This window comes from Petromyzon marinus, chromosome 84 (genome assembly GCF_048934315.1).
Source record: "Petromyzon marinus isolate PM22_M1 ecotype Great Lakes invasive population chromosome 84, UKy_Petmar_22M1.pri1.0, whole genome shotgun sequence".
Lineage (NCBI taxonomy): Eukaryota > Metazoa > Chordata > Hyperoartia > Petromyzontiformes > Petromyzontidae > Petromyzon > Petromyzon marinus.
This window is the reverse complement of record NC_133749.1, coordinates 3,325,695-3,349,364: the sequence shown is the minus strand read 5'-3', so window position 1 is coordinate 3,349,364 and position 23,670 is coordinate 3,325,695. Positions and strand designations below refer to the sequence as shown.

The 23,670-nt window shown below is 54.7% G+C and overlaps 2 protein-coding genes across 2 annotated transcripts in view; one reads left to right on the top strand and one right to left on the bottom strand.

Annotated features, from left to right (window-relative positions):
* Positions 1–15,045, bottom strand: part of LOC116936886 (uncharacterized) — a 21,363-nt gene extending 6,318 nt beyond the window's left edge. The window contains exon 1 of the mRNA XM_076057760.1: positions 13,782–15,045. Within this exon, the coding sequence (XP_075913875.1) occupies positions 13,782–14,575 (794 nt within the window). The 5' untranslated portion in view covers positions 14,576–15,045. The remainder of the gene's footprint in view (positions 1–13,781) is intronic.
* Positions 15,046–15,596: 551 nt separating this feature from the next.
* The window catches only part of LOC116936887 (E3 ubiquitin-protein ligase BRE1B-like), a 114,444-nt gene continuing 106,370 nt past the window's right edge, over positions 15,597–23,670 (top strand). Inside the window, 3 exon segments of the mRNA XM_076057761.1 lie at positions 15,597–15,756; positions 19,070–19,423; positions 21,729–21,954. Of these exon segments, the coding sequence (XP_075913876.1) occupies positions 19,076–19,423; positions 21,729–21,954 (574 nt within the window). The 5' untranslated portion in view covers positions 15,597–15,756; positions 19,070–19,075.

The following is a 23,670-nucleotide window of genomic DNA, read 5'->3' as shown; positions in this document are numbered from 1 at the left end:
CGCTCAGAGACTCGCACAGAGACACGCAGAGAGACACACACAGAGACACTCACAGAGACACATAGAGACACACACAGAGACACATATAGACACACACAGAGACACACACAGAGACTCGCACAGAGACACACAGAGACTCGCTCAGAGACTCACACAGAGACACACAGAGACTCACACAGAGACACACACAGAGACACACACAGAGACACACACAGAGACAGTCAAAGAGACACACACAGAGACACACACAGAGACACACACAGAGACACGCACAGAGACACGCACAGAGACACAGAGAGACTCGCACAGAGACTTGCACAGACACACAGAGACACACAGAGACACACAGAGAGACACACGCAGAGACACACGCAGAGACACACGCAGAGACACACAGAGAGACACGCACAGAGACACGCACAGAGACACACACAGAGACACAGAGACACACAGAGACACACACAGAGACACAGAGACACACACAGAGACACACACAGAGACACATAGACACACACAGAGACACACACAGAGAGACACACAGAGACTCGCTCAGAGCCTCAGACAGAGACTCGCACAGAGACACGCACAGAGACACACACAGAGACACACACAGAGACACAGAGACACACACAGAGACACACACAGAGACACACAGAGACACACACAGAGACACGCACAGAGACACATACAGAGACACACACAGAGACTCGCACAGAGACACGCACAGAGACACACAGAGACTAGCTCAGAGACACACACAGATACACGCACAGAGACACATAGACACACACACAGAGACACACAGAGACTCGCTCAGAGACTCGCACAGAGACACGCAGAGAGACACACACAGAGACACTCACAGAGACACATAGAGACACACACAGAGACACATATAGACACACACAGAGACACACACAGAGACTCGCACAGAGACACACAGAGACTCGCTCAGAGACTCACACAGAGACACACAGAGACTCACACAGAGACACACACAGAGACACACACAGAGACAGTCAAAGAGACACACACAGAGACACACACAGAGACACACACAGAGACACGCACAGAGACACGCACAGAGACACAGAGAGACTCGCACAGAGACTTGCACAGACACACAGAGACACACAGAGACACACAGAGAGACACACGCAGAGACACACGCAGAGACACACGCAGAGACACACAGAGAGACACGCACAGAGACACGCACAGAGACACACACAGAGACACAGAGACACACAGAGACACACACAGAGACACAGAGACACACACAGAGACACACACAGAGACACATAGACACACACAGAGACACACACAGAGAGACACACAGAGACTCGCTCAGAGCCTCAGACAGAGACTCGCACAGAGACACGCACAGAGACACACACAGAGACACACACAGAGACACACACAGAGACACAGAGACACACACAGAGACACACACAGAGACACACAGAGACACACACAGAGACACGCACAGAGACACATACAGAGACACACACAGAGACTCGCACAGAGACACGCACAGAGACACACAGAGACTAGCTCAGAGACACACACAGATACACGCACAGAGACACATAGACACACACACAGAGACACACAGAGACTCGCTCAGAGACTCGCACAGAGACACGCAGAGAGACACACACAGAGACACTCACAGAGACACATAGAGACACACACAGAGACACATATAGACACACACAGAGACACACACAGAGACTCGCACAGAGACACACAGAGACTCGCTCAGAGACTCACACAGAGACACACAGAGACTCACACAGAGACACACACAGAGACACACACAGAGACACACACAGAGACAGTCAAAGAGACACACACAGAGACACACACAGAGACACACACAGAGACACGCACAGAGACACGCACAGAGACACAGAGAGACTCGCACAGAGACTTGCACAGACACACAGAGACACACAGAGACACACAGAGAGACACACGCAGAGACACACGCAGAGACACACGCAGAGACACACAGAGAGACACGCACAGAGACACGCACAGAGACACACACAGAGACACACACAGAGACACACACAGAGACAGTCAAAGAGACAGTCAAAGAGACACACACAGAGACACACACAGAGACACGCACAGAGACACGCACAGAGACACGCACAGAGACACACACAGAGACACACACAGAGACACAGAGAGACTCGCACAGAGCCTCGCATAGACACACACAGAGACACACAGAGACACACAGAGACTCGCTCAGAGACACACACAGGGACACGCACAGAGACACGCACAGAGACACACAGAGACACACAGAGACTCGCACAGAGACACACAGAGAGACACACAGAGAGACTCGCACAGAGACACAAACAGAGACACACACAGAGACACGCACAGAGACACAAACAGAGACACACACAGAGACACGCACAGAGACACGCACAGAGACACATAGACACACACACACAGACACACACAGAGACACAGAGACACACACAGAGACACACACAGAGACATACAGAGACTCGCACAGAGACACACACAGACACACAGAGACACACACAGAGACACACAGAGACACGCACAGAGACACACGCAGATACTCGCACAGAGACACACACAGAGACACACACAGAGACACACACAGAGACACAGAGACACACAGAGACACACAGAGAAACACACACCGAGAAACACACAGAGACACACAGAGAGACACACAGAGACACACAGAGAGACTCGCACAGAGACACACACAGAGACACGCACAGAGACTCACACAGACACACAGAGACACACAGAGACACACAGAAACACACACAGAGACACACACAGAGACACACAGAGACACACAGAGACTCGCACAGAGACACACACAGAGACACACACAGAGACACACACAGAGACTCGCACAGAGACACACACAGAGACTCGCACAGAGACACACACAGAGACTCGCACAGAGACGCACACAGAGACTCGCACAGAGACGCACACAGAGACACGCACAGAGACACACACAGAGCCTCACACAGAGACTCACACACAGAGACACACACAGGCACACACAGAGACACACACACACAGACTCACAGAGACACACACAGGCACACACAGAGACTCGCACAGAGAGACACACAGAGACACATAGAGACACACAGAGACTCACAGAGACACGCACACAGAGACTCACAGAGACACACACAGAGACACATAGAGACACACACAGAGACACACAGAGACTCACACAGAGACTCACACAGAGACACACACAGAGACACACAGAGAGACTCGCACAGAGACTCACACAGAGACACACACAGAGACACACACAGAGACTCGCACAGAGACACGCACAGAGACACACAGAGACTCACACAGAGACTCACACAGAGAGACACACACAGACACACACAAACACAGACACATAGAGACACACACACAGACTCGCACAGAGACACACACACACAGACTCACACAGACTCACAGAGACACAGAGAGACTCGCACAGAGACTCACACAGAGACAGGCACAGAGACACACACAGAGACTCACACAGAGACACATAGAGACACACACACAGACTCGCACAGAAACACACACACAGAGACTCACACAGAGACACACACACAGAGACACAGAGACACACAGAGACTCGCACAGAGACACACACAGAGACACACAGAGACACACATAGAGACAAGCACAGAGACACACACAAAGACACAAAGAATCACAGAGACTCACAGATACACGCACAGAGACACACACAAAGACTCACACAGAGAAACACACACAGACACACACAGAGACACACACACAGAGACTCGCACAGAGACACAGAGACACGCAGAGAGACACACACAGAGACACTCACAGAGACACATAGAGACACACACAGAGACACATATAGACACACACAGAGACACACACAGAGACACACAGAGACTCGCTCAGAGACTCACACAGAGACACACAGAGACTCACACAGAGACACACACAGAGACACACACAGAGACACACACAGAGACAGTCAAAGAGACACACACAGAGACACACACAGAGACACACACAGAGACACGCACAGAGACACGCACAGAGACACAGAGAGACTCGCACAGAGACTTGCACAGACACACAGAGACACACAGAGACACACAGAGAGACACACGCAGAGACACACGCAGAGACACACGCAGAGACACACAGAGAGACACGCACAGAGACACGCACAGAGACACACACAGAGACACACACAGAGACACACACAGAGACAGTCAAAGAGACAGTCAAAGAGACACACACAGAGACACACACAGAGACACGCACAGAGACACGCACAGAGACACGCACAGAGACACGCACAGAGACACACACAGAGACACACACAGAGACACTCGCACAGAGACTCGCATAGACACACACAGAGACACACAGAGACACACAGAGACTCGCTCAGAGACACACACAGGGACACGCACAGAGACACGCACAGAGACACACAGAGACACACAGAGACTCGCACAGAGACACACAGAGAGACACACAGAGAGACTCGCACAGAGACACAAACAGAGACACACACAGAGACACGCACAGAGACACAAACAGAGACACACACAGAGACACGCACAGAGACACATAGACACACACACACAGACACACACAGAGACACAGAGACACACACAGAGACACACACAGAGACATACAGAGACTCGCACAGAGACACACACAGACACACAGAGACACACACAGAGACACACAGAGACACGCACAGAGACACACGCAGATACTCGCACAGAGACACACACAGAGACACACACAGAGACACACACAGAGACACAGAGACACACAGAGACACACAGAGAAACACACACCGAGAAACACACAGAGACACACAGAGAGACACACAGAGACACACAGAGAGACTCGCACAGAGACACACACAGAGACACGCACAGAGACTCACACAGACACACAGAGACACACAGAGACACACAGAAACACACACAGAGACACACACAGAGACACACAGAGACACACAGAGACTCGCACAGAGACACACACAGAGACACACACAGAGACACACACAGAGACTCGCACAGAGACACACACAGAGCCTCACACAGAGACTCACACACAGAGACACACACAGGCACACACAGAGACACACACACACAGACTCACAGAGACACACACAGAGACACACACAGAGCCTCACACAGAGACTCACACACAGAGACACACACAGGCACACACAGAGACACACACACACAGACTCACAGAGACACACACAGGCACACACAGAGACTCGCACAGAGAGACACACAGAGACACATAGAGACACACAGAGACTCACAGAGACACGCACACAGAGACTCACAGAGACACACACAGAGACACATAGAGACACACACAGAGACACACAGAGACTCACACAGAGACTCACACAGAGACACACACAGAGACACACAGAGAGACTCGCACAGAGACTCACACAGAGACACACACAGAGACACACACAGAGACTCGCACAGAGACACGCACAGAGACACACAGAGACTCACACAGAGACTCACACAGAGAGACACACACAGACACACACAAACACAGACACATAGAGACACACACACAGACTCGCACAGAGACACACACACACAGACTCACACAGACTCACAGAGACACAGAGAGACTCGCACAGAGACTCACACAGAGACACGCACAGAGACACACACAGAGACTCACACAGAGACACATAGAGACACACACACAGACTCGCACAGAAACACACACACAGAGACTCACACAGAGACACACACACAGAGACACAGAGACACACAGAGACTCGCACAGAGACACACACAGAGACACACAGAGACACACATAGAGACAAGCACAGAGACACACACAAAGACACAAAGAATCACAGAGACTCACAGATACACGCACAGAGACACACACAAAGACTCACACAGAGAAACACACACAGACACACACAGAGACACACACACAGAGACTCGCACAGAGACACAGAGACACACACACAGAGACTCACACAGAGACACATAGAGACACACACAGAGACACACACAGACACACACACAGAGACTCACACAGACTCACACAGAGACACACACAGAGACACATAGAGACACACACACAGACTCGCACAGAGACACACACACAGAGACTCAGACAGAGACACACACACAGAGACACAGAGACACACAGAGACTCGCACAGAGAGACACACAGAGACTCGCACAGAGACACACACAGAGACACATAGAGGCTCGCACAGAGACACACATAGAGACTCGCAAAGAGACACACACAGAGACTCACACAGAGACACACAGAGAGACACACAGAGAGACAAACAGAGACACACACAGAGACACACACACAGAGACACAGAGACACACAGACTCGCACAGAGAGACACGCACAGAGACACGCACAGAGACACACACAGAGACACACAGAGACTCGCACAGAGACACACACACAGAGACTCACAGAGACTCACACAGAGAGACACACAAAGACACACAGAGAGACACACACAGAGACACGCACAGAGACACGCACAGAGACACACACAGAGACACACACAGAGACACACAGAGACTCGCACAGAGACACACACAGAGACTCACAGAGACACAAACAGAGACACAGAGACTCGCGCAGACTCACAGATACACACAGAGACACAGAGACGCACACAGAGACTCGCACAGAGACTCACAGAGACTCGCACAGAGAGACACAGACTCGCACAGAGACAACAACAACAACAACCGCCATTCGCCACTAAGTGGCGGTGACGTCACCACGACGCTTGTGCCAGGCTATGTGCACCCTGAGGCCACGTGAAGTGTCGAACGCCCGCTGGCAGGTCACGGGGCAGACCCAGGTGCCACGGGTCGACTGACTGAGATGACTGGCTGATGCACCACCTGTGCCCCCTACTGTGCCAACCTGCTGTGCTTCAGCCACCCGGCGCTCCGCTCGTTGTTGTGAGCGTCGCTCCTCCGCCCTCCGTTGTTGTTGGAGGGCGACTGCCTCCACCTGCCCAGTAGCAGCGTCCTTCACGAGCCTCCTCCACAGAGGCCGATCTTGACACCGCTGGTACCAGTCATCGGCAAGTCCACTCAGCTCCACGTCCTCCTGTACCACATCACTCCATCTCTTCTCTAGCCCGTGCCGCGCCCGTTTAGCCCCCTCAATCCGGCCGAGCAAAAGCTGTTTCGGCATGCGGTTGCTGGGCATGCGGGCTACATGACCCAGCCATCGCAGCCTTGCCCGCCGGAGGAGCTCACCGATGGGACCTTGCCCAGATCTTTCAAGGATTTGTGAGCTCCTCACACAATCCAGCCTGGTTAAACCCAGGATGGATCGTAGGCAGGCCAGCCTAAATGTTTCTAACCGGCGAAGATGTTCCATTAGGGGGGTCCACGTTTCCCAAGCGTAGAGAAGGGAGGGAATGACCGTGGCCGAGGAGACCTGAAGCTTAGTGCGGAGCGACAGACCAGGTAGCTTCCACACAGCGTTACGCAACCGATGAAAAGATATTGCCGCTGGACTGATTCGGAGTGAGACCTCTGCTGTTAAACTGGAGCCGGTCATAAGCACACTGCCCAGGTATGGGAAACTCTCCACTCTCTCCACAACTGCCCCATCACCGATTGGGAGTTGTGGGGGTGGAGTGTCCGATGGTACAAAATACCCAGGCAGGTGCTTAGTTTTGGTAGACAGATACACGCACAGAGAGACACAGAGACACACACAGAGACTCACACAGAGACACACACACAGAGACTCACACAGAGACACACAGAGACACGCACAGAGACTCACACAGAGACACAGACACACACACAGAGACACACACAGAGACACAGAGACACACAGAGACTCACAAAGAGACACAGAGACTCACACAGAGACACACACAGACACACACACAGAGACACACACAGAGACACACACACAGAGACTCACACAGAGACACACACAGAGACTCAGACTCACACAGAGACACACAGAGACTCAGACTCACACAGAGACACAGAGACTCACACAGAAACTCACAAAGAGACACAGACTCACACAGAGACACACACAGACACACACACAGAGACACACACAGAGACACACACAGAGACACACACAGAGACACACACAGACACACACACAGACACACACACAGAGGCACACACACAGAGACACACACAGACACACACACAGATACTCACAAAGAGACACACACAGAGACAAAAAACAAAGATCCCCCATATAGCCTTAACAGACTGTAGGGGCAAGTGCTGTTAGCGAGCACCTATGAAGGCCGGAACGGTACACGAGGGGGTGGGTGGCCAGCACCACGCCCGACCGCCTTTGTCTCCCGAGTGGCAATGTTTACACACCGCACCAGGTACTCATTTGAGGCTGAGTCGACCTAGGGGAGGCCCGGGACCGGTTCAGATAATCGTCACTGGTGTTGGCCGTGAGCGGGAATCGAACCCGTGTCGCCAGGTTCATAGCGCAGCGCGCTAACCGCTACACTATCGCTCCCCACACACAGACACAGAGACACACACAGACACACACACAGAGACTCACACAGAGACTCACAAAGAGACACAGACTCGCACAGAGACACACAGAGACACACACAGAGACACACAGCAAATCAGAGACTCACACAGACTCACAAAGAGACACAGACTCGCACAGAGACACACAGAGACTCACACAGAGACACACACAGAGACACACACAGACACACACACAGAGACACAGAGACTCACACGGAGACTCACACAGAGACTCAGAGACTCACACAAAGACTCACACAGAGACACACACAGACACACACACAGAGACAGACACAGAGACTCACAGAGACTCACACAGAGACACACAGAGACTCACACAGAGACTCACACAGAGACACAGACACACACACAGACACACACACAGAGACTCACACAGAGACTCACACAGAGACACACACAGAGACACAGAGACTCACACAGAGACTCACACAGAGACTCACACAGAGACACACACAGAGACTCAGACTCACACAGAGACACAGAGACTCACACAGAGACACACACAGAGACACAGACACACACAGAGACACAGAGACTCACACAGAGACACAGAGACTCACACAGAGACACACACAGAGACACAGACTCACACAGAGACACAGAGACTCACACAGAGACACACACAGAGACACAGACACACACAGAGACACAGAGACTCACACAGAGACACACAGAGACTCAGACTCACACAGAGACACAGAGACTCACACAGAGACTCAGACTCACACAGAGACACAGAGACTCACACAGAGACTCACACAAAGACACAGACACACACAGAGACACACACAGAGACACAGAGACTCACACAGAGACACACACAGAGACACAGACACACACAGAGACACACACAGAGACACAGACTCACACAGACACACACACAGAGACACACACAGAGACACACAGCGACTCAGAGACTCACACAGAGACTCACACAGAGACTCACAAAGAGACACAGACTCGCACAGAGACACACAGAGACTCACACAGAGACACACACAGAGACACACAGACACACACACAGAGACACAGAGACTCACACGGAGACTCACACAGAGACTCACACAGAGACACACAGAGACTCACACAGAGACACAGACACACACACAGACACACACACAGAGACACACACAGAGACTCACACAGAGACTCACACAGAGATTCAGAGACTCACACAGAGACACACACAGAGACTCAGACTCACACAGAGACACAGAGACTCACACAGAGACACACACAGAGACTCACACAGAGACACACACAGAGACACAGACACACACAGAGACACAGAGACTCACACAGAGACACAGACTCACACAGAGACACACACAGAGACACAGACTCACACAGAGACACAGAGACTCACACAGAGACACAGAGACTCACACAGAGACACACACAGAGACACAGACACACACAGAGACACAGAGACTCACACAGAGACACACACAGAGACTCAGACTCACACAGAGACACAGAGACTCACACAGAGACACACGCAGAGACTCAGACTCACACAGAGACACAGAGACTCACACAGAGACTCACACAGAGACACAGACACACACAGAGACACAGAGCCTCACACAGAGACTCACACAGAGACACAGACACACACAGAGACACAGAGACTCACACAGAGACACACACACAGAGACTCACACAGAGACACACACAGAGACTCAGACTCACACAGAGACACACAGAGACTCAGACTCACACAGAGACACAGAGACTCACACAGAAACTCACAAAGAGACACAGACTCACACAGAGACACACACAGACACACACACAGAGACACACACAGAGACACACACAGAGACACACACAGAGACACACACAGACACACACACAGACACACACACAGAGGCACACACACAGAGACACACACAGACACACACACAGATACTCACAAAGAGACACACACAGAGACAAAAAACAAAGATCCCCCATATAGCCTTAACAGACTGTAGGGGCAAGTGCTGTTAGCGAGCACCTATGAAGGCCGGAACGGTACACGAGGGGGTGGGTGGCCAGCACCACGCCCGACCGCCTTTGTCTCCCGAGTGGCAATGTTTACACACCGCACCAGGTACTCATTTGAGGCTGAGTCGACCTAGGGGAGGCCCGGGACCGGTTCAGATAATCGTCACTGGTGTTGGCCGTGAGCGGGAATCGAACCCGTGTCGCCAGGTTCATAGCGCAGCGCGCTAACCGCTACACTATCGCTCCCCACACACAGACACAGAGACACACACAGACACACACACAGAGACTCACACAGAGACTCACAAAGAGACACAGACTCGCACAGAGACACACAGAGACACACACAGAGACACACAGCAAATCAGAGACTCACACAGACTCACAAAGAGACACAGACTCGCACAGAGACACACAGAGACTCACACAGAGACACACACAGAGACACACACAGACACACACACAGAGACACAGAGACTCACACGGAGACTCACACAGAGACTCAGAGACTCACACAAAGACTCACACAGAGACACACACAGACACACACACAGAGACAGACACAGAGACTCACAGAGACTCACACAGAGACACACAGAGACTCACACAGAGACTCACACAGAGACACAGACACACACACAGACACACACACAGAGACTCACACAGAGACTCACACAGAGACACACACAGAGACACAGAGACTCACACAGAGACTCACACAGAGACTCACACAGAGACACACACAGAGACTCAGACTCACACAGAGACACAGAGACTCACACAGAGACACACACAGAGACACAGACACACACAGAGACACAGAGACTCACACAGAGACACAGAGACTCACACAGAGACACACACAGAGACACAGACTCACACAGAGACACAGAGACTCACACAGAGACACACACAGAGACACAGACACACACAGAGACACAGAGACTCACACAGAGACACACAGAGACTCAGACTCACACAGAGACACAGAGACTCACACAGAGACTCAGACTCACACAGAGACACAGAGACTCACACAGAGACTCACACAAAGACACAGACACACACAGAGACACACACAGAGACACAGAGACTCACACAGAGACACACACAGAGACACAGACACACACAGAGACACACACAGAGACACAGACTCACACAGACACACACACAGAGACACACACAGAGACACACAGCGACTCAGAGACTCACACAGAGACTCACACAGAGACTCACAAAGAGACACAGACTCGCACAGAGACACACAGAGACTCACACAGAGACACACACAGAGACACACAGACACACACACAGAGACACAGAGACTCACACGGAGACTCACACAGAGACTCACACAGAGACACACAGAGACTCACACAGAGACACAGACACACACACAGACACACACACAGAGACACACACAGAGACTCACACAGAGACTCACACAGAGATTCAGAGACTCACACAGAGACACACACAGAGACTCAGACTCACACAGAGACACAGAGACTCACACAGAGACACACACAGAGACTCACACAGAGACACACACAGAGACACAGACACACACAGAGACACAGAGACTCACACAGAGACACAGACTCACACAGAGACACACACAGAGACACAGACTCACACAGAGACACAGAGACTCACACAGAGACACAGAGACTCACACAGAGACACACACAGAGACACAGACACACACAGAGACACAGAGACTCACACAGAGACACACACAGAGACTCAGACTCACACAGAGACACAGAGACTCACACAGAGACACACGCAGAGACTCAGACTCACACAGAGACACAGAGACTCACACAGAGACTCACACAGAGACACAGACACACACAGAGACACAGAGCCTCACACAGAGACTCACACAGAGACACAGACACACACAGAGACACAGAGACTCACACAGAGACACAGAGACTCAGACTCACACAGAGACACAGAGACTCACACAGAGACACACACAGAGACACAGACACACACAGAGACTCAGACTCACACAGAGACACAGAGACACACACAGAGACTCACACAGAGACACAGAGACACACACAGAGACACAGACACACACAGACACACAGAGACTCACACAGAGACTCACACAGAGACTCAGACTCACACAGAGACTCACACAGAGACTCACACAGAGACACACACAGAGACACACACAGAGACACACACAGAGACACAGAGACTCACACAGAGACACACACAGAGACTCACACAGAGACACAGACACACACAGAGACACAGAGACTCACACAGAGACACAGAGACTCAGACTCACACAGAGACACAGAGACTCACACAGAGACACACACAGAGACACAGACACACACAGAGACTCAGACTCACACAGAGACACAGAGACACACACAGAGACTCACACAGAGACACAGAGACACACACAGAGACACAGACACACACAGAGACACAGAGAGACACAGACACACAGAGACTCACACAGAGACTCACACAGAGACTCAGACTCACACAGAGACACACACAGAGACACACACAGAGACACACACAGAGACACAGAGACTCACACAGAGACACACACAGAGACACAGACACACACAGAGACACAGAGACTCACACAGAGACACACACAGATACTCACACAGAGACACAGACACACACAGAGACACAGAGACACACACAGAGACTCACACAGAGACACAGACACACACAGAGACACACACAGACACAGAGAGACAAGCAGCAGCCAGCATCATCACCACGTACAGTGCGTGCAGTACGCACAGAGCGTACTGCACGCACTGTACGTACAATAACAGTGCATACAGTACACAGTGAACACAGTACAAACTGTACGCGCCGCGCGTACAGTGCGCGCCGCGCGTACAGTGCGCGCGGCGCGTACAGTGCGCGCGGCGCGTACAGTACGCACGGCGCGTACAGTACGCACGGCGCGTACAGTACGCACGGCGCGTACAGTACGCACGGCGCGTACAGTACGCACGGCGCGTACAGTACGCGCGCGTGGTGCACTGTACGCTCGCGCGCCTACAGTAGGCTCACAAACCCCGCACGCACACACGCACGCGCGCCCACGTGCGCGCGCGCGTGTGTACTGGCACACGCGACGTTTCGATCCCGAAACCCCCCATTCCTCACCGTCTCGTCACGGGCTCCTTCCACACGCGGCCCGACTTTGGTCTCCCCCGGGGCAGTGCGGGGCGGGTGGCTCGAGGGGCAGCGGCGCCCTTCACAGGGGCTGCCACTCCTTCCTCCTCCCACCTCTTCCTCCTCTTGTTCTTCTTGTTACCACCACTCCTCGCTGCCCCTCCGGTCGCCTCCGCAACCATGGCGCATGGCCCCGTGCCCTCAGGCCCTGCCCCCGTGCCCTCAGGCCCTGCCCCCGTGCCCTCAGGCCCTGCCCCCGTGCCCTCAGGCCCTGCCCCCGTGCCCCCAGGCGCTGCCCCCGTGCCCCCAGGCGCTGCCCCCGTGCCCTCAGGCCCTGCCCCCGTGCCCTCAGGCCCTGCCCCCGTGCCCTCAGGCGCTGCCCCCGTGCCCTCAGGCCCTGCCCCCGTGCCCTCAGGCCCTGCCCCCGTGCCCTCAGGCCCTGCCCCCGTGCCCTCAGGCCCTGCCCCCGTGCCCTCAGGCGCTGCCCCCGTGCCCTCAGGCCCTGCCCCCGTGCCCTCAGGCCCTGCCCCCGTGCCCTCAGGCCCTGCCCCCGTGCCCTCAGGCCCTGCCCCCGTGCCCTCAGGCCCTGCCCCCGTGCCCTCAGGCGCTGCCCCCGTGCCCTCAGGCGCTGCCCCCTCCACTGCCGTCTTCACCGCTGCTGCCCCTACAGCTGCCCCGCCGATCGCGGTCGCCGCTTCATCCTCCCCAGAGGCTGCCCCAGCGGCTGCCCCAGCGAGACCTCCTCCCCGTCTCGCGCTGCAGCCTGTCCTCCTCTTCGCCGGCATCGCGCTCGTGTGTGTATGGTGTGTGTGGTGTGTGTGATGTGTGTGTTGTGTGTGGTGGTGTGTGTGTGTGTTGTGTGGTGTGTGTAGTGTGTGGTGTGTGTGGTGTGTGTGTGGTGGTGTGTGTGTGTGATGTGTGGTGAGTGTAGCGGTTAGCGTGATGAGTGGTGTGTGCGGTGTAGTGATCGGCACGAGGAGCAAAACCACAAAAAAATATAAAAACACCACCACGCGCGCAGACGACAGCGAGGCAACGTTCAGGGCGAGGGGCGACGTTCAGGGCGAGGGGCGACGTTCAGGGCGAGGGGCGACGTTCAGGGCGAGGGGCGACGTTCAGGGCGAGGGGCGACGTTCAGGGCGAGGGGGCTTCAAGAGGAGCGAGACGCTGCGGCGGCGATTCGGCGCACGTGTCTCGTGGGCGGCGCCATTGCTGGATGGTCACTTCCGGTGTGGGAGGGGGAAAGTTTGGAGGCGGAAGTGACGTTGGAGGTGAGAGGGGAGGGGTTTTTTTTGGCGCCAAACAACAACGACGAATCGATTCCGCGATTTAATTTGCAGGGGAGTGCGGTGGGAAAGTGGAATCGCGATGACGTCATCGCGATTTTTGCGCCGCAAACGTAACCTGCGCGGTGACGTCATCACGCTTTTCTCACCCGCCCTCCACGCTATTTAACGCGGCGACGTCATCACGCACGCCACATACGCTATTTTACGCGGCGACGTCATCACGCACGCCACTCTCGCCCTCCACGCTATTTAACGCGGCGACGTCATTACGCACCGCTACGTCATCAGGCACGTACTCTCACGCCCACCACGCGATTTAACGCGGCGACGTCATCACGCACGCCTGTCTCCCACCCTCCACGCGATTTAACGCGTCGACGTCATCACGCACGCCTCTCTAACGCTCTATAACGCGTCGACGTCATCACGCACGCCACTCTCTCCACGTTGATTTTAAACGCGCGACAATGACGTCACCACGCCGGAACCCCCGCCCCCTCCCCCCCCCTATCGGCGTGACGTCACTTCCCCTCTTCTCCACACACACCACCCCCCCCCACATCTCTCCTATCCGCCTCAGGATCTCCGTTGAATCTTTGACTTCTCTCTCCTCTCGTTCCTCTCTCTCCTCTCTCTCTCTCTCCTCCCCCTCTTCTTGGTGAGGCGCCTTAGCGGTGGTGAGGAGCGAGCGAGCGGGCGGGCGGGCGGGCGGGCGGGGCGTGCGGAGCGTCTTGAATCGTTACAGCAAGCGAGTTTTCAAGGGGGGCGCCTCAATGCAAAAACCAATGGAAGCGCCTTGCCTGGAACCAGGCCCAAGCCATCGCCGACACCGCTGTTACAAACCAACGCCACTGCTAACTACCACCACTACTGCTAACTACTACTAACCACCACCACCACTACTAACCACCACTACAAACCACCACTACTGCTAACTACCACCACTACTACTACTAACCACCACTACAAACCAACACCACTGATAACTACCACCACTACTGCTAACTACTACTAACCACCACCACCACTACTAACCACCACTACAAGCCACCACTACTGCTAACTACCACCACTACTACTAACCACTACTAACCACCACTACTAACCACCACTACAAACCAACACCACTGCTAACTACCACCACTACTGCTAACTACTACTAACCACCACTACTAACCACCACTACAAACCAACACTACTGCTAACTACCACCACTACTACTACTACTAACCACTACTAACCACCACTACTAACCACCACTACAAACCAACACCACTGCTAACTACCACCACTACTGCTAACTACTACTAACCACCACTGCTAACCACCACTACAAGCCACCACTACTGCTAACTACCACCACTACTACTACTACTAACCACCACTACTAACTACCACTACAAACCAACACCACTGCTAACTACCACCACTACTAACTACTGCTAACTACTACTAACTACTGCTAACCACTACTAACCACCACTAACCGCCACCAACCACCGCTACTAACCGCTACAAGCTACCACTACTGCTAACTACCACCACTACTACTAACCACTACTAACCACCACTACTAACCACCACTACTGCTAACTACCACCACTACTAACTACTAACCACCATCACTAGTAACTACTACTAACCACCACCACTGCTGCTAACTGCAACTACTACTAGCTACTACTAACCACTATTAACCACCATCACTACTAACCACCACCACCAACCATCACTTCTAACCACCGCCAACCATCACTACTAACCACCACCACGAACCACCACCACTACTAATTACTAACCACCACTACTGTTAACTACTACTAACTACCACCACTAACCACCAACTACCACCACTACTAACCACTAACCACCACTAACATCACCACTAACAATCACCACCACTACTAACTACTATTAACCACCACTAACCACCACCACTACTAGCCACCACTACTACTAACCACCACTACTAACCACCACTAACCACCACTACGAACCACCACAACTACTAACCACCACTAACCACCACCACTAACCACCACCACTACTAACCACCACTACTAACCACCACCACTACTAACCACCACCACTACTAACCATCACCTCTACTACTAACCATCACCACTACTACTAACCATCACCAACACCACTACTAACCACCCCTAACCACCACCACTACTAACCACCACTAACCACCACTACTACTAACCACCACCACTACTACTAACCATCACCACTAACCACCACTACTACTAACCACCACAACTACTAACCACCACCACTACGAATCACCACTACTACTAACTATCACCAACACCACTAACCACCACCACTACTAACCACCACTAACCACCACCACTACTAGCCACCACTACTACTAACCATCACCACTACTACTAACCACTACTAACCACCACCACTACTAACCACCACCACTACTAACCACCACTACTAACCACCACTACTAACCACCAACACCACTACTAACCACCACTAACCACTACTAACCACCACTACTAACCACCACTACTAACCACCACTACTACTAACCATCACCACTACTACTAACCACTACTAACCACCACCACTACTAACCACCACTACTAACCACCACTAACCACCACCACTACTAACCACTACTATCTGCTACCACCATCACTACGCCTTCAATCTCTACACAACATGTTTTTAGTGACGTTTATAGCAAAAAATCGGTCTGAATTGGTCTGTAATTAGGTCGGCAATGATAGGGGGTTGACAGGTATGACAGTGGTGGTGATGGTGATCACAGTGATGGCGATAACAGTGGTGGTGATAACAGTGGTGGTGATGGTGATAACAGTGATGGTGGTAACAGTGGTGGTGATGGTGATCACAGTGATGGCGATAACAGTGGTGGTGATAACAGTGGTGGTGATGGTGATACCAGTGATGGTGATAACAGTGGTGGTGATGGTGATAACAGTGATGGTGGTAACAGTGGTGGTGATGGTGATAACAGTGATGGTGATAACAGTGGTGGTGATAACAGTGGTGGTGATACCAGTGATGGTGATAACAGTGGTGGTGATGGTGATACCAGTGATGGTGATAACAGTGGTAGTGATGGTGATAACAGTGATGGTGATGGTGATAACAGTGATGGCGATAACAGTGATGGTGATAACAGTGGTGGTGATGGTGATACCAGTGATGGTGATAACAGTGGTGGTGATGGTGATAACAGTGATGGTGATAACAGTGGTGATGGTGATAACAGTGGTGATGGTGATGACAGTGATGGTGATAACAGTGGTGGTGGTGGTGATAACAGTCATGGTGATAACAGTGGTGGTGATGGTGATAACAGTCATGGTGATAACGGTGGTGATGGTGATAACAGTCATGGTGATAACAGTAGTGGTGATAACAGTGGTGGTGATGGTGATAACAGTGATGGTGGTAACAGTGGTGGTGATGGTGATAACAGTGATGGTGATAACAGTGGTGATGGTGATGACAGTGGTGGTGATAGTGATGATGACAGTGATGGTGATAACAGTGGTGATTGTGATAACAGTGGTGATGGTGATAACACTGATGGTGATGACAGTGGTGGTGATAGCAATGATGATAACAGTGGTGATTGTGATAACAGTGGTGATTGTGATAACAGTGGTGGTGATAGTGATGATGATAACACAGTGGTGATTGTGATAACAGTGGTGGTGATAGTGATGGTGACAACAGAGTGGTGATTGTGATAACAGTGATGGTGATAGTGATGGTGACAACAGAGTGGTGATTGTGATAACAGTGATGGTGATAACAGTGACGATGATATGATAACAGTGATGGCGATAGTGATGGTGACAACAGTGTGGTGATTGTGATAACAGTGATGGTGATAGTGATGATGATAACAGTGATGGTGATAACATCTCCCCCACCCCCCATCTCCCCTCCCCATCTCCCCATCTCCCTCCCCCCTGCCCCCCACCCCCAACGAAGGTCCGCATGGAGCGTGGAGGAGCTGGTTCAGGGTGTGGCTCAGCTGCAGGAGGAGGAGGGGGGAGCAAACGAGCCCTGGCCGAGTCTCCTGGTGGTGGTGGTGGAGGTGGTGGTGGAAGTGGCGGCGGTGGCGGAGGTGGTGGCGGTGGAGGTGGTGGAGGCGGTGGTCCACCTCCAGAGAAACGTCTCAATGTGGGTGGGGGTGGCGGAGGGGGAGGGGGGGGCGGGGGCCCCCCCCCTCCGGGCTCGGCTGGGGGGGGTGCACCGGGGGGGGAGGGTGGAGCGGGGGGTGGGGGTGGAGCCAAGACCACGACGCTCATAGAGCCCATCAAGATGGGCGGCATCGCCTCGCTGGTGAGGCACCCACCCGCTCGCCCGCTCAATCTACCACCCGCCTACTCACCCACCCGCTCACTCACCCACCCACTCACTCACCCACCTACTTGCCCACTCACCCACCCACTCACCCACTCACCCACTCATCCACTCACTCACCCACCCACCCACTCGCTCACTCACCCACCCACTCACTCACTCACCCACCTACTTGCCCACTCACTCACCCACCCACCCACTCACCCACCCACTCACTCACTCACCCAACCACTCACCCACTCAATCATCCACTCGCCTACTCACCCACTCACCCACCCACTCACTCACCCACCTACTTGCCCACTCACTCACCCACACACTCACCCACCCACCCACTCACTCACCCACCCACTCACTCACCCACTCTCTCACTCACTCACCCAACCACTCACCCACTCAATCATCCACTCGCCTACTCACCCACTCACTCACCCACCCACTCACCCACTCAAATCATCCACTCGCCTACTCACCCACTCACCCACCCACTCACTCACCCACCCACTCACCCACTCAATCATCCACTCGCCTACTCACCCACTCACCCACCCACCCACTCACTCACCCACCCACTCTCTCAATCACCCACTCACCCGCCCACCCACCCATTCACTCACACACTCACTCACCCACTCACCCACCCACTCACCCACCCACTCACCCACTCACTCACCCACCCACCCACCCATTCACTCACCCACTCACCCACCCACTCTCTCACTCACCCACCCACTCTCTCACTCACTCACCCACCCACCCACCCACTCACTCACCCACTCACTCACCCACTCACCCACCCACTCACCCACTCACCCACCCACTCTCTCACTCACCCGCCCAACCACCCACTCACCCACCCACTCACCCACCCACTCACCCACTCACTCACCTACTCACCCACCCACCCACTCTCTCACTCACCCATTCACTCACCCGCCCACTCTCCCACTCACTCACTCACCCACTCACCCACCCACCCACCCATTCACTCACCCACTCACCCACTCAATCATCCACTCACCCACCCACTCACCCACCCACTCACCCACTCACTCACCCACTCACTCACCCACTCACTCACTCACCCACTCACTCACCCACCCACTCACTCACTCACTCACCCACCCACTCTCTCACCCACCCACCCATTCACTCACCCACTCACCCACCCGCCCAACCACCCACTCACTCACCCACCCACTCACCCACCCACCAACTCTCCCACTCACTCACCCACCCACTCTCTCACTCACCCATTCACTCACCCGCCCACTCTCCCACTCACTCACCCACTCACTCACCCACTCACCCACCCACTCACCCACCCACTCTCTCACTCACCCACTCACTCACCCACCCACCCACTCACTCACTCACCCACTCACTCACCCACTCACTCACCCGCCCAACCACCCACTCACCCGCCCACTCACCCACCCACTCTCTCACCCACCCACCCACTCACTCACCCACTCACCCACCCGCCCAACCACCCACTCACTCACCCACCCACACACTCACTCACCCACCCACTCACCCACTCACCCACCCACCCACTCTCCCACTCACTCACCCACCCACTCTCTCACTCACCCACCCACCCACTCTCTCACTCACCCATTCACTCACCCGCCCACTCTCCCACTCACTCACCCACTCACTCACCCACCCACTCACCCACCCACTCTCTCACTCACCCACTCACTCACCCACCCGCCCACTCACTCACTCACCCACTCACTCACCCACTCACTCACCCACCCACCCACTCACTCACCCACCCACTCTCTCACCCACCCACCCACTCACTCACCCACTCACCCACCCGCCCAACCACCCACTCACCCACCCACACACTCACTCACCCACCCACTCACCCACTCACCCACCCACCCACTCTCCCACTCACTCACCCACCCACTCTCTCACTCACCCACCCACCCACTCTCTCACTCACCCATTCACTCACCCGCCCACTCTCCCACTCACTCACCCACTCACCCACCCACCCACTCTCTCACTCACTCACCCACTCACTCACCCGCCCACTCACTCACCCACCCACCCACTCTCCCACTCACTCACCCACCCACTCTCTCACTCACTCACCCACCCACTCTCTCACTCACCCATTCACTCACCCGCCCACTCTCCCACTCACTCACCCACTCACCCACCCACCCACCCACCCACCCACCCACCCACTCACCCACCCACCCACCCACACACCCACCCACTCACCCGCCCAACCACCCACGCCCGCCCCCGCCCCCCCCCTCCGCAGGAAGAGATGGACCTCAAGGTGCTGCAGTTCAAGAACAAGAAGCTGGTGGAGCGTCTGGAGCAGCGTCAGGCCATCGAGGACGAGCTGAGGGAGCGCATCGAGAAGCTGGAGAAGCGGCAGGCAACGGACGACGCCACGCTGCTCACGGTCAACCGCTACTGGCGGCAGCTGGACGACAACGTGCGCCTGCTGCTGCTGCGATTCCAGCAGCACGGGGCCACGGGAGGTGAGGGTCGTGATGGAGGAGGTGGTGGTGATGGTGGTGGGGGAGGTGGTGGGGGAGGAGGTGGTGGTGGTGGTGGTGGGGGAGGTGATGGTGGTGGTGGTGGGGGAGGTGGTGGGGGAGGAGGTGGTGGTGATGGTGGTGGGGGAGGTGGTGGGGGAGGAGGTGGTGGTGATGGTGGTGGGGGAGGTGGTGGGGGAGGAGGTGGTGGTGGTGGTGGTGGGGGAGGTGATGGTGGTGGTGGTGGTGGGGGTGGTGGTGGTGGTGGTGGGGGAGGTGGTGGTGGTGGTGGGGGAGGTGGTGGTGGTGGTGGGGGTGTTGGTGGTGGTGGTGGGGGAGGAGGTGGTGGTGGTGGTGGGGGCGGTGGGGGCGGTGGAGGAGATGGAAGAGGTGATGGTGGTGGTGATGGTGGTGTTGGTGGTGGTGGTGATGGTGGTGGGGGAGGAGGTGGTGGGTGTGGTGGTGGTGATGGTGATAGGGGTGGAGGTGATGGTGGTGGTGGGGGAGGAGGAGGTGTTGGTGGTGGTGGTGGTGGGGGAGGTGGTGGTGGTGGTGATGGGGGAGGTGGTGGTGGTGGGGGTGTTGGTGATGGTGGTGGTGGGGGTGGTGGTGGAGGAGGTGGCGGTGGAGGAGGAGGAGGTGGTTGGTGGTGTTGGTGGTGGTGTTGGTGTTGGTGGTGATGGTGGTGATGGTGGTGTTGGTGGTGATGGTGGTGATGGTGGTGGTGGTGGTGTTGGTGGTGATGGTGGTGATGGTGGTGGTGTTGGTGGTGATGGTGGTGGTAGTGGTTGACGCTAGCAGCACTTGCCCCGACTGTCCAAGGCTACTTGGGGGACATTTGTGCCTGTGTCTCTGTGTCTTGGTGGTGGTGGTGGTGGTGGTGATAGTGGTGGTGGAGGTGGTGGTGGAGGTGGTGGTGGAGGTGATGATAGAGAAGGAGGTGGTGATGATGGAGGCGGTGGCGGGGTCGGAGGAGGTGGTTCGAGGTCGTGATGGAGGAGGTGTTGGTGGTGATGGTGGTGGTGGTGGGGGTGGTGGAGGAGACGGAGGAGATGGAGGAGGTGATGGTGGTGTTGGTGGTGTTGGTGGTGATGGTGGTGATGCCCAGCCACCGCATGCCGAAACAGCTTTCGTTCGGCCGGATTGAGGGGGCTAAGCGGGCGCGGCACGGGCTAGAGAAGAGATGGAGTGATGTGGTACAGGAGGACGTGGAGCTGAGTGGACTTGCCGATGACTGGTACCAGCGGTGTCAAGATCGGCCTCTGTGGAGGAGGCTCGTGAAGGACGCTGCTGGGCAGTTGGAGGCAGTCGCCCTCCAACAACAACGGAGGGCGGAGGAGCGACGCTCACAACAACGAGCGGAGCGCCGGGTGGCTAAAGCGCAGCAGGTTGGCACAGTAGGGGGTACAGGTGGTGCATCAGCCAGTCATCTCAGTCATCTCAGTCAGTCGACCCGTGGCACCTGCTGGGTCTGCCCCGTGACCTCCTGCCAGCGGGCGTTCGACACTTCACGTGGCCTCAGGGTGCACATAGCCTGGCACAAGCGTCGTGGTGACGTCACCGCCACTTAGTGGCGAATGGCGGTTGTTGTTGTTGATGGTGGTGGTAGTGGTTGACGCTAACAGCACTTGCCCCGACTGTCCAAGGCTACTTGGGGGACATTTGTGCCTGTGTCTCTGTGTCTTGGTGGTGGAGGTGGTGATAGTGGTGGTGGAGGTG